This window comes from Odocoileus virginianus, unplaced genomic scaffold, assembly GCF_023699985.2.
Source record: "Odocoileus virginianus isolate 20LAN1187 ecotype Illinois unplaced genomic scaffold, Ovbor_1.2 Unplaced_Contig_19, whole genome shotgun sequence".
In the NCBI taxonomy this organism is placed as follows: Eukaryota; Metazoa; Chordata; class Mammalia; order Artiodactyla; family Cervidae; genus Odocoileus; species Odocoileus virginianus.
In genome coordinates, this window is record NW_027224336.1 from 1,549,856 (window position 1) to 1,563,030 (window position 13,175).

The window sequence follows — 13,175 nt, forward strand, 5'->3', positions numbered from 1 at the left end:
TAAGTTTGCTTTTCTGCCACTCCCCCGCAACCCTGCAAGAGCTGCATTTAGCACCTATTATCCTTTGCTTTTTCCAGTGGTCATGTATGGATGTGAGAGTTGGACTGTGAAGAAAGCTGATCGAGCAAGAATTGATGCTTTTGAACTGTGGTGTTGGAGAAGACTCTTGAGAGTCCCTTAGACTGCAAGGAGATCCAACTAGTCCATCCTAAAGGAGTTCAGTCCTGGGTGTTCATTGGAAGGACTGATGCTGAAGCTGAAACTCCAATACTTTGGCCACCTGATGCAAAGAGTTGACTCATTAGAAAAGACCCTGATGCTGGGAGGGATTGGGGGCAGGAGGAGAAGGGGACGACAGAGGATGAGATGGTTGGATGGCATCACCAACTCGATGGACATGGGTTTGGGTGGACTCTGGGAGTCCACTATTTTTAATAAACACAAAAAATTTATTACCTTAAAAATTTGGTTTCTTCATAAACAATTTTGTAAAGCAATTATCCTTCAATTAAGAATAAATACAGTTTTAAAAAAATTGGTTTCTCATGTTACTTTGAAATAAATTCCAAAGTGGGTTAACAACAAAGAATAAAATGACCAAAAAGCTAAAGAAAAATATAGGTGAATATTTATATGTTTTGAGTCTTCAGTGACTGTTATGTTGGTGTTTCAACCGAGATACAGAATGCTTCCTGCCGTATCAGTAAACAATGATGTCGCAGTCATCAGTGATTGCGGGCCTCCAACGTCGCCTGGTGAGCCCCACGGGAACTTGGGAAGGAAAGAATAGCTGCCATCTAGCAGCCAGCAGACCACAGCCGCTGCCCACGGTGAGCCCTGAGCGACTCAGGATGTGGAAACACAGGATCCTGGTCCCAGAGAGCTGAGGCGCACGGCACAGGAGCGACGTCGTCGAGCCAGACTCTTGCATCTCCCCATACATGGAAAGCACTAAATGCAAGTCCCTTAACTTGGGTTATCTGGTTTTCTTTAATTTACAAAAAGCTTTCGACATTGAAGACTGTGGCCCTTTCTGGCAAAGCTTCTCGCAGCTCGGCTCTGACTTCAGCGCGATGCTCTCGGGGCCACTGGAGATGCAGCTTCCAGGGCCCACGGCCTAAACAGTTCCACCAAATGAAACGTAACTCAATTCTTTAGGCTGCTGTCTTTTCAGTCGACAACACGGAAGAATAAAGATGAAAAAAACAGATGGCTGGGGGAAAGCAGATTGTTTCACAAATAATATTGAGAACTTGGCTATTCGTAAATAAACCAAGTTATATTTTCTCCTCAATGTCAACAACACACACACACAAAATAGTGACAGGTTAAACAGTTAATTGGTTTAAAAAGTAGAAATATTGAAGAAAAACTAGGTGGCTAATTGGTTTCTCAGTGGGAAGGTAATTCCAAGACTGAAAGCAGAAAGCAGGGTAGAAATCACTAGGGGAAAACCTAGGTTTTATTACAGGGAAAATACTGTTCACCAATAAAACATCACAAAGAAATATGCAAAGATATTAAGTTGAACCCCTACCTCATATCACAGATATCAAATAGGTTAACAATCTAAATATAAAACTTAAAACCATAAAAGGCTTAGGAAAAAAAAAACAGCTGTAAATCTTCATGACTTTGGATTCTTAGCTGTGACACCAAAAATATAAGCAACAAAAGGAAAACAATAGATAAATTGAACTTCATTGAATAAAAACTTCTGTGGATAGATCAAGAAAGGGAAAATATACCCTACAGAATGGGAGAGAATACTTGCAAATCACAAATCTGATAAAGGCCTAACATCCAGAATACACAAAGAACTTTCACAACTTGACAACAAAAAGACCAACAGCCCAATGAAAAAACAAAGAAAGGACTTGAACACACTTTTCTCCAAAGAAGACATATACAAACGTTAAAAGGCACTCAACAGCAGGAGGAGAAGGGGACGAGAGGATGAAATGGTGGGATGGTATCACCAAGTCGATGGACTTGAGTTTGAGTAAACTCCAGGAGTTGGTGATGGACAGGGAAGTCTGGTGTGCTGCAGTCCATGAGGTCACAAAGAGTCAGACACGACTGAGTGACTGAACTGAACTGAACTAGATGACGTCTTATTTACTCATGAAGGAATTACATTTTTCTTAAATCATTTATTTGGGCTCTGTATCTGTACATTATAGTGAAAGGATGTTTTAAAATGTTTTATTTAAATGGATGAGGATTCCACCCAGCTGTGCTGTTTAAAGAACAGTTTGGTGAGTTTCTTCCCAACGGGGTGGGAACTGTCTGTTAAGAGACACAGCCCTGGCATGGTCTGGCCGGGAGGATGTGTTTGGCTTTGGGCAAATTGCTTCCATGACTGAACAGCCTTCAGTTAACTCCATCAGCCGGCCCTGGGGTTGGAGACTGAGGCATCTTGTTTACACAACAGGAAGAGCACATATCTTTGTGTGTGGAAATGATCATTGTATTATTAGTTTTTGTAATTATAAAAATGTGAAAGTTGGAAAAAAAAAGGCACTCAACATTATTAGACGTTAGGGAAATGCAGATGAAAACCACAGTGAGGTATCACTTCTCACCCACTGAGATGGCCATGATATGTTTAAAAGAAAGGAAATAACAGACATTTGCTAAGACTGTGAAGAATCTGGAGCCCTCATACAGGAGTGGAGAGCAGCCACTGTGCAAAGCAGTCTGGTAGTTCCTCAAAGAGTTAAACATGAAATCACCATCTGACCCAGCAATTTCTCCTAGGAATGTACCCAAAAGAACGAAGAGCAAATACTCAAATATATATATATATATATATATATATATGCATGTTCATAGTAGGATTGCTCACAATGAACCAAGAGTGGAAACAAAACCAAATGTCCATCAATGGATGGTTGGACGAACAAAATGTGTTCTTTGCATACAACAGAATATTATTCAATCACAAAAAAGACCAACAGCCCAATGAAAAAATGAACAAAGAACTTGAACACACTTTTCTCCAAAGAAGACATATACAAATGGTCAGATGCTGACATCTGCTGTAACACAGATGAACCTTGAGCATATTTTGTTGTTGTTCAGTCGCTCAGTTGTGTCTGACTCTGCGACCCCATGGACTGCAGCACACCAGGCTTCCCTGTCCTTCACCAACTCCCGGAGCTTGCTCAAACTCATGTCCGTCAAATTGGTGATGCCAACCAGCCATCTCATCCTCTGTCATCCCCTTCTCCTCCTGCTCTCAATCTCTCCCAGCATCAGGGTCTTTATCAATGAGTCAGCTCTTCAGATCAGGTGGCCAAAGTATTGGAGCTTCAGCTTCAGCATCAGTCCTTCCAATGAATATTCAGGACTGATTTTCTTTAGGATGGACTGTTTGGATCTCCTTGCGGTCCAAGGGACTCGGAAGAGCCTTCTCCAGCACCACAGGTCAAGAGCATCAGTTCTTTGGCACCCAGTCTTTATGGTCCAACTCTCACATCTGCACATGACCACTGGAAAAACCATAGATTTGACTATACGGACCTTTGTTGGCAAAGTGATGCCCCTGATTTTTAATACACATTATGTGAGATGAAAGAGTCCAGGCACAAAAAGGGTCATGCATGATTCAGCTTACGTGAAATTGCCAGCACGGGTAAATCCATGGAGATAGAAAGCAGGCTGGTGGTTGCCATTGGTTGGGAGAAGCAGGGAATGGGGAGTAACTGCTTAGTGGATGCAGGGTGATGAGAAATATTGGAGCTAGATCGGTGTGGCGGTTGAACCACAGTGTCAACAGACTATACACTAGTGTGTCATTCACTTTAAAAAGGTAATTTTAGGTTTTATAAATTTCACCTCAATAAAAAAATTATTTTAAAAAACCAATAAATTGTTTTTTAAATCATTTTTATTATTTATCAATTAGAAAAACTGATTTCTAACCTTTTTTTTTTTTAAGTCACAGAGCACATCATCAAATTGCTTATCCATGCAACCTAAGTGTCACCCTGATGCGTAAAACACAGTCCCATCCCCAAGGGCCTTAAAGCCAGAAAACACAGACAGGCAATATACAAACAACTACCGTCAGAGATGTGCCATCTCCCAGGGGGCAGTGAGGGTACAAAGACGTACCTCTGGTTATGCAGGAAAGGAAACAACTCTCAGAGAAGATGACATTGGAAATGAGCTTTAAGGGTTGAATGTGATTTTTCCTGTTAGAGTTGGAGGTGGAGAAATACAGTAACATGTGGAAACATGCGATCCTTCCAGAGGTCACATGATCACCTAGAGGCAGGACCTAGTCCAGCCTGGTAGTCCTCAAAGCTGCCTACCTCTGCCACGGGGGCAGGACTCAGAGGTGCACACCCTCCCACTTCCTTCCCCAGGGCCTGATGCAGGGTTGGCAACATCCACGGTGAGCAGTGAATGTCAAAGAAAGATAAGATGTGCATTAAAGAGGGCATTCCCAGGCAGGTCAACGGAAAGGAAGCCAAGCTTCCACCGCAGGGGCCATGGGTTCCCTCCTGGTCGGGAAACTGGCATCCCACGTGCTACACAGCCAAAAATATAAACACGCACTAAGGAACGTCCCTAAAAAGCGCAAGCACCACGAGATCTATCAAACGGCAGTGACAGCTAACGGCCTGGCTGAACACTGAAACGGGCTAAGGCAAGCAGGTGACCCGGAAGAGAACCCAGTGCCACCGGAAAGAAACGCACGCAGGAGCGAGGGGGAAGGGAGTCTGCGGCCCATGGAGCGGGATCCCATCCTACGGGATTCAGGCTGCGTCTCAAATACAATCACTGAGGTCTACTGGCCCTCAATCCCCGTCCAGGGGTCAGCCTGGGGGAGAAGCAAGGGTGTGCTGGCGGGTCATTGAGGCCCGGAGCTGCCCAGGCCCCGGGGGACCCAGCGAGGGCAGGGCGGGCAGGCGCGGCGCGCACGCTCCTACGGGGAGGAGAACCTGCCGCAGAAGAGAGTGCTGCCGGAGCCGTTGTGTCTGATGAAGAACAGGAAGGGGTGGTCGGCACAGAACCGGGGCTGGTTCACCAAGCAGCAGTCGACCTCCACTTCTGCGGAGGCGGCCGCGGCCTCCGTGCCCTCCTCGTCCACCTCCACCACGCTCTTGTGGGCTAAGGCGGACAGACACAGGCCTTCGCTGGGAGACATGGCCGAGAAGTCAGCCCGGCCTGACAGGAAGGCCTCAACCACCCCTAGGCCCTGGAGCACCGACACCATGTCGTAGGTCTTCTCCAGCTTAAACTTTGGGAGGAAGACTTCCACCTGGGTCTTCTTCATGGAGTCAGGCTGGGTCCAGGCGAGGAACTTCTCCCAAGTGAGATGTTTCTCTACCTGAAAGGCCGGAATTCGACTTTGGGATTCAGCAATGTCAGGCAGCCCTGAGTCTCCTCTCCCGGAGGGATGGTGCCACCGCCGGGCCCCCGCCCCCCCCACCTCCCCCGAGTCACCTGGCAGACAGGTGTGCCATCTCGTGCTCTGGTACCCGAGCTAGCGCGCCCCAGAGCAGGAGGAGGGGCTCGAGGGCCAGCCGGGCGGGAGGGACTCGCAGGACACTCACTGAGCTCAGAGGCACGTGGTCGTTGGGCAGCAGCACCAGCATGCTGAGCTCCTCGCCCGCGTACGGCAGCTCTAGCACCTGGGCCTGCACCTCCTGGATGCGGGCGAGTCTGAACTCACCATCCTGAAACATCATCTGCACCGGCCTCTGCTCCTTCTGCAGGAGTAAACAGATGACCGGGAATCAGACACAGATCATCGGAGGAGGCAGCACCGTCTCCAGGAGAAGCGGTGGACGGCGGGGTGTGCAGAACCCCTGATGGAAACGCTATCTGTGCCCTGGTTAGCGCTACAAACTGTCCACCAGCTTCTCCCTGTTCCCATCGCAAGGCACCTGTTGTCAGCATACTGGTGCTGGCCTGGGAAAGATGGTTCATTCAGCAAAATAAACGAGGTACTCTGCTGTTCTCAGAAAAGGAAGTCAGATTTTCAGAGCTAAAAGATGCCCAGTAAGTATATCTGATGAAACAACAGGATCCAATGAAAATTACTGCTATTTAATTAGAAAAAAGTTTCAGGAAACCTTAGAGTTTCACAGCAGTGCAGTCCAGAATGTAGACAGGCTCAGAACGAGTGTGACAGCAGGTGTAAGGGGCCGCACGGGCGCCTCACTGGGGGCCCAGAGGTTAAACTGCAGGGGTGGCAGGTTTAATTCCTGCTCAGGAAGCTAAGATCCCACATGCTGTGCTGCACGCTTAAAAAAATAAAGAACCGTCTGGGTCTTCATGCATTTAAATCCAACTGTACCAATTCTGAAACTTTAATTGGAGGAAATAACTTTTTAAAATACAGAAGTGCTATACGCACACATAAGTTAACTGAAATACTACCCTTACTAAATTCAGTTTTATAAGTTGACACAAGTCATCTATTAAAAAGATTAAAACAAACTTCTAAAATCCATGCCAGTTGTGGGTGACTAGTTGTGCTCCCCTCCCGCTCTGCAACTAGAAGGCTGATTATTTACAGTATATACTGTATTCGAAGAAAAGGGTTTTATGCCTATAAATTTCTGAATTGCATTAAAATGTTGTTTTTATAAGGGCTGGCGGTGGGGGAGTGGTTAACAAACTATTTCAATGCCTATCTGAATTGAAATTATACCTCAATGTCAAGACTAAGTCAGTTTTATTATTAGAAAGCTATGATTACTGAATTAATGATGATTAATTAATAGCAAATCAAGTCTGTATTTATTCTCATTTTTAAAATAACTGATTAAAGAAATAAATTTTCTTATTCTTTTGCTCTGCAGACCACACCCCACGCCCCACCCCCATCATAGTAATACCCAGATCACACTTTCCTAACACCTGTGGGGGGTTTAAATTTGGATTTCTTCTCTCTCTCTCTCTCTCTTTTTTTTTTTTTTACTTTCTGTCTGAGCAATTTGGACTTAAAAGAAAACCTTAAGCTTTCAGGCTGAATGTAGGATGAATACACTCATACAGGAGTGACTTTGTGAGAAATTATCAAGGCTCTAGGAACAATAAAAAGTGCAAAAGACCGAAGGCAACAAGTGTTTTTCATACCTTCAGTTCTTCACCACTGAGTTTAGAATTTCATTCAGAAATGTGTGAAGTTTCAAATTATTATTAACCAATGATTTATGCTCTTACAAAGTTAAATTTTTCCATTCAATTTTTTCACCAAATTCTCAGGATGTTCGAAAGTTTCCCCCACCTGGTTTATTCTAAAAGGCATCTCCCTGGTGTACTCCTTGTTGAATTTCTCACTCCATCTCCCTTTGAAGTAGACCGCGTTAACCAGAATCAGCCTGGTCTCTGCATTGATGGAGTTAGCAGGCAACAACTCTCGAATCTTACCTTAGGGAGAAGTAGAGAATACAAAGCACGATTTAAAAAAAAAACAAAACCCTTGATCAGGCTCATTGGAAAATCCAGATTAGCAGTCCTCGTTCAGATTCGCCCAGTTTGGGTTGTTCTGCACGGAACCCACACACACAGGTGGCGTTTATGATCACGGTGCTTCAGGACCTCTGCAAAGTGGGTGACATGAACCACTTCATCACTCAGGGAGAAGTCTGCTCCAGGTGGGAGGAGAAAGACAGGAAACAAAGGGTGGGCTGGAGAGGCTATGGCTGGAGAAGCCACATCCAGAGCCGACCTTCCAGGACTGTGTGGGGACTTGTCACAGGAGGCCACCATGAATGGCTCAGAGGGCACACCATCAGCGAAAGGACAAACTTCTGGAAGCTGCTAGCAAAGGTTTCACTATTTGATCCTCCAGACATTCTCAGAGAAGGTCAGGTAGCACGTGAAAGGTACTCCCGTGTCCCCTGGAGATCAAGTCAAGCCTGTTCAGTGAACTAAGAGCACCCCTGCTAATTCACACCTCCAGAGGGCAAAGAAGAAACTGGGCAAGGAAGGCTAAGTCTCAAAGGAAAGACAACCTCCTGCTCTCTGCTGTCTCATGTATTAGCAGAAACAGCATTGCTCTTAGTGGTACCATATGTAATTGGTACAGAGGGGCCTACATGGGTCCAACATCACACGGCCATCATGGGGCTGAGGCCACAGCAGGACACCCTGGGGAACAGGAGCGAATGAGGCTCCACCCACCCCCGTGCAGTGATTTCAGTCTGCAGAACCATCAGCCTGAGAGCGGGTCTGCAGTGGGCCTGCCAGGTCTAGGTTCCTCACATCTGAGGACAGGAGTGGAGGTGGGAGACAGGAAAGGGGCAGGAGGGGGGTCAGTCCGCTGTGATGGAGGGCCACAGAGACTGTGCTCAGAGGAGGCCCCGGGCTCCTTCCTACAGAGGTGCGGCATTCACTGACGCGTGAACACACGCCCGAGGGAGACGATGCTTCTCTGTCAGCTGTTAACCTGGGAGCCTGGCCTGTGGGCTTCAGCTCCTGCCGGCCACTCTGCTCCGGGGAGAATGGACACAATGAAGTCTCTGCTGTTGAACACCCGAGCATCCGATCAAAACCTCTGCGAGTCCATTAAGGTTCAGATAGTCCACGAGGCCCAGACAGCACGGCGCTGACCATCAGAAAGACCAGGGACGACAGAGGAGCAGGGAGCGGGGAGCAGGAGGTGTGGCAGTGGGGAGGCACCAGGGAGCGCTGACCTTCAGTCTTCTTCGAGACCCAAGCGTTGATCTGCTTCCTGGACGGCTCTGCAGCCTCGGCGAAGGAGAGCTGCTCCAGCTCAGCGCAGTAGAAGCGAAGACACGATTCCTTAAAGGTCTTTGGAGAGGAGAGTGGTCAGCGGGTTTCCAAAATGCTGAACAATGTGTATATTACATTAAAGTAACCATTAATCCCCTGAAGGTGGTCATCTAGTCCGCTAGATATGAAAAGATCAGCGTTTATAAACAGGTAAGAACTCAGCTATGAATCGTTATAATGGATAAATGCACTTTAGAAATAGTCAAATTTCAACTAACTCAAAGGACAGTTAGGGAATTACAAGTTTTAGAAATCATGTTCATAAGTGTCAGTTCTCTGGGGTCTTTCTCTCACACTCCACATTTTGATCACAACTTGTACTGTTCTGTTGATTGAACTTACAGAGAGAAATTCATAGGTCTTCTCCCCAAAGATCCTGTTGGCCGTCGTGAGCAAGTACTGAGCGTCAGGCTTGTTCAGCTCAGCAAGAAGCTGCTGGAAATCCTGGTGAAAGTCTTTCTCTGTGTTTAAGGAAAGCGCCTATCGAGATAAGTAATTTAAAATAAACAATATTGCCCTTCAGTTTCTAAAAGTTTTGTGACCAACATTTTTTCTCAAATACTTCACAAAATATTCCTAAAAGACACTACTTTTAAGTGTGGATTTAGTACATACTAGAGAAGCAAGATGGAAAAGGCAATGGCACCCCACTCCAGTGCTCTTGCCTGGAAAATCCCATGGACGGAGGAGCCTGGTGGGCTGCAGTCCATGGGGTCTCGAAGAGTCAGACATGACTGAGCGACTTCACTTTCACTTTTCACTTTTATGCATTGGGGAAGGAAATGGCAACCCACTCCAGTTTCTTGCCTGGAGAATCCCAGGGATGGGGTCCCACAGAGTCACACATGACTGAAGTGACTTACCAGCAGCATAGAAGCAAGATGACACGGGGGAGGGGGAAGATACAGGAGAAAGGAGAACAGAAATGGGTAAAAGAGTTGCCTTTTCTGTCTCAGTTGATCTCCCTTGTTTAAAGATGAGTAACAAGGTAGGAATGAAAGGACTGGGACAATTCAGAGAAGGAGCTGCTTTAAAATCTTGCATTCTAAGGAAACCGTAAGTGTGCCTAAATGGAGGAAAATTTAACTCTAAAGTTTACCAAAAAAAATAAATAAGTAAATAGAAAGACTCATATAAAGGTGTTAAAATCCGAGGAGAAATGAGTAGGAACAACGACAGTGGGAGAGACCGTGCTTCCAGAGTTTGCTGGTGACCAGAGCCCGCAGCCCGCAGGCCAGGAGCCCTTCCCGAGATGTGCCAGGCAGCCAGGCGGAGTTCGCACCCTGAGGGCTTGTGACCTCAGCACAGGAAGGCCAGGACCACTCCACGTCACAGCAGACAACCTGAGGCTCCCCCACGAGGCTCCTCTAGGGCTCGTGGGCCGGCCTAATACACAGTAACGTTCATCAGGAATAAAGAACCACTCTCGACACCTCAACCTTCACCCCCTCACACATGAGCTGGGAAATTATTATGATGAGTAATCGCTACCGTCAAGGGTTCTCAGAGGAATGGAGAGGCAGAGTGAAACACAAAGGCGCCCGGCAGTGAGGAGGCCCCGTGTGCACGGCAGGACCTCACCACCTTCTGGGTGACTCCTGCACACGTTCCTCTGTCTGCTCTAGAAACGTCCCTGGGGACCGGACAGACTCGAGTGTATGTTCCTGAGTCACTGCTCATCTAGGCTAACTCGCACCTAAGCATCGCTGCAGGTAAAAAGCCCACGCCTTTGCACCCTCTTTGCACATTTCCGCTTATCCCCTGACTCAGCTGGAAAGCACGGTGGTGTATCATTGACTTGAAATACCTATTAACCTACCCTTCTCACCAACGAACAGCTGTAAGTTTTAGTACAAACATCAGTGCTCTCAAACTGAGATAGCGCTCGGCTGCTGAGATCTCAAGCAATCATTACCATTTCCTAAGCAAACATAAAACTATTAAGACAGAAGTTTAATGGTCACGTCCAGGATATGAACTGGAGAAGGATCACACAAGAAACACCTCGGTGAAGGAGACCTCAGCTCCACCCTCTGCGTCTGGGCAGCCCCAGTCGCTCCCGAGGCAGCAGGCGTCTGCACCCGCGTCCACCCCACCCTCCCACGGGCAGGCCTGGAGAAGGGGGTCTACAGCAGGGTGAGCGGACAGGACACGGGAAAGAGGCCCCTCTCCCGGCTCACCTGGGCCACCTGGGCAGCGGTGTCCCCTTTGACTCCCAGGAGGACCATGGCCAGGACCGAGGAGAGGCTCACGGGAGAAAAAAACACGTTGTCTGAAGGGTCGTCTTCACACAGGGCCTTTAAGAGGCGGAGGGCGAAGGTGCCATTTGCTTCACAGAGCGCGTCCATGAGACCGGGCCTGGAGTCTGAGACTGGAGAGAAAAGGCCCTCAGTAACCGCGACTCCCATCCCCCTGGCACAGGACACTGTCCTTTCAGGGTGGAACGCAAAACAGTCTACGGAGCATCCGTGTACGGCTGCTTTCCATCCTAATAGGAAGTCCAAGGTTAAGGGCACTAACTACGTGTGGTCCCGGCAGCAGGTCAAGCGGCTGAGCGCCTCGGGGAATGAACAGCAATGGCTAATGGGGCCACGCGCACACACAAGCAAACGTACACACACACTGCTGGGCTCCTGGGAGCAGTGAAGTCCAGTCCTTTCCCACTGAGAAGGGGGAGGACAGGGCCAGACAGGAGGAGGGGAGAGACCCCACATGAGAGCCTTATCGGCGCTCTGCCAGGTCCCCACAAGGCCCCGTGTATTCTTGCACATACTCCTGAGGAATCCCTGGGAGATGTTCAGTTATGAACCAGCCCAGGTCTCCCCATTTTCCAGCTGATAGCTGAGAAGTGTTTGAGAAGCTGAACTGAAGCCAGAGAGGCTGGAATCCGGGAGGAACTGGGCTGTGAAGCGAGGAATTTCCACCCACAGTGGCTGCTCCGTCCGACCCGGCTCAGGGCACCTGCCCTCCGCTCCCCGGCGCCCAGGGAACCGCGGACACGGCGCGTCGGGCCCAGACACTGTGCTTTTATTTTGCAGTTCGTTTTCTCACCAGAACCAGGATTTGAAGCTTCCCTCCTGTCTTCCATCAACATCCTCCAGCGGAGACCGAGCCTGACACTGGAAGCCACGTTCTGAGGGACACAGGAGAGGAAAGGACTAAAGACAGGGGTTCGGGAGAGGACAGTCAGGGTGACGGGGTGCAGCCTGGGCGAGCACTGAGGCCCTGGGAGAGGCAGGGGTGGTCAGAGGGGGTCAGGCAGGCGGGCGGGGTGCTCCCAGCCCACCTGACGCCGGGCATGGCACGGCCATCAGCCCCCAGCCCACCTGTTGCCATCCTTCCTTGGTAGCGAGACCCTCACTCACACCACGGCTGGCCTCAGGCCCTGAGGACCCCGTGTCCTCCCGGCCCGCTCCAGCCTCCCACAGCCACCACCAAGCCTCGCCTCCCGTCTCCTTAAAGCTGTCCAGCCAGGCTGGCCCTGACCCTGCGTCTGGTCTGGCCCACATTCTCCCTGCTGCCGCTCGGAGCCTGAGAACAGGAGTGTCCCCACTCCCCACCTGTTCCCGCCACTGCAGCAGACAGAGGCGGTCCTGACCCTTCACTCGGGCTCTTGCCTGGCCCAGCCCTGGGGCTCAAACACACTTGACCAACAGGGCTCATCCTCCTGCCAGACCGGAGAGCCCCTTCAGCCCCTCCGAGGCCCTGTGACCTCTGAAAGCTCTGCTTACCCAGCTCCCCATCCTTCAACCAGGCAGTCACCCTTCTGCCTCCAGGTGGCAGCGCAGCGGCTTCTGGGTCCCCACCTTCTAGAGGCGCGCTGAGCCCGAGTCCCGCCGGCGCTCCCCTTCAGCTCTCTCTCGCGCGCGGGAGGGGCTCACCTGCCTCCTCAGCTCCAGAAGCTCACAGCCCCGGACACGGAGCGGCCTCGGTCCGGAGGGCCCGGGAACATGGCCCGAAGGGCGGGGCCGCCTCCAACCCCGCCCCGCCCACAACTTCCAGGTTCCGCCCACCGCCCCGGGAGCTCCAGGTCTGGGGGAACCCAGGTCTCCAGAACGAGGGGGTCAGGGTGGGCGGGCCCAGGACTCAGGAATGGGGGTGGGGGTCAGGGTGGGCGGACCCAGGCCTCCAGGATGCGGACTTTTTTCAAAGTCTTTATTTCATGATCTGACTTTCAGCTCTAGAGAAGAAACAGAGTTGGTTTCTGGCAAGGACACCCCAACAGGTCTGGGTCACCCGTCAGAGCACCATCTCCCACCACCACCAAGGTCTGTCCCTCTTGGCCTCCTGACTCTCAGCCCAGTGAGTCATGTCTGGGTATTGTTAGCAACAGACGGTGCCTGCAGCTCTGCCTGCGGGCTCTCAGATGCCTTTTCTCAGCAGCCTTCAAAGAGCAACGCTGAGCATGGCCCTGT

At 49.6% G+C, this 13,175-nt stretch overlaps 1 protein-coding gene across 3 annotated transcripts; it reads right to left on the reverse strand.

Annotated features, from left to right (window-relative positions):
- Positions 1–3,874: 3,874 nt before the first annotated feature.
- SERPINB9 (serpin family B member 9) lies at positions 3,875–12,735 on the reverse strand. 3 transcript variants are annotated; one of them, XM_020889981.2, is made up of 8 exons: positions 12,642–12,735; positions 11,812–11,893; positions 10,941–11,131; positions 9,103–9,240; positions 8,661–8,778; positions 7,250–7,392; positions 5,568–5,723; positions 3,875–5,341 (listed from the first exon to the last, which is right to left on the reverse strand). In XM_020889981.2, the coding sequence occupies exons 2-8, from the start codon at positions 11,852–11,854 to the stop codon at positions 4,937–4,939; spliced, it is 1,194 nt and encodes a 397-aa protein (XP_020745640.2). In that variant the 5' UTR covers positions 11,855–11,893; positions 12,642–12,735; the 3' UTR covers positions 3,875–4,936. The 3 variants fall into 3 exon arrangements, with proteins under 3 accessions (XP_020745640.2, XP_070320246.1, XP_020745638.2); XM_070464145.1 differs by having other exon boundaries at positions 12,567–12,735; XM_020889979.2 differs by having other exon boundaries at positions 12,492–12,735.
- Between the last annotated feature and the right edge of the window lie 440 nt (positions 12,736–13,175).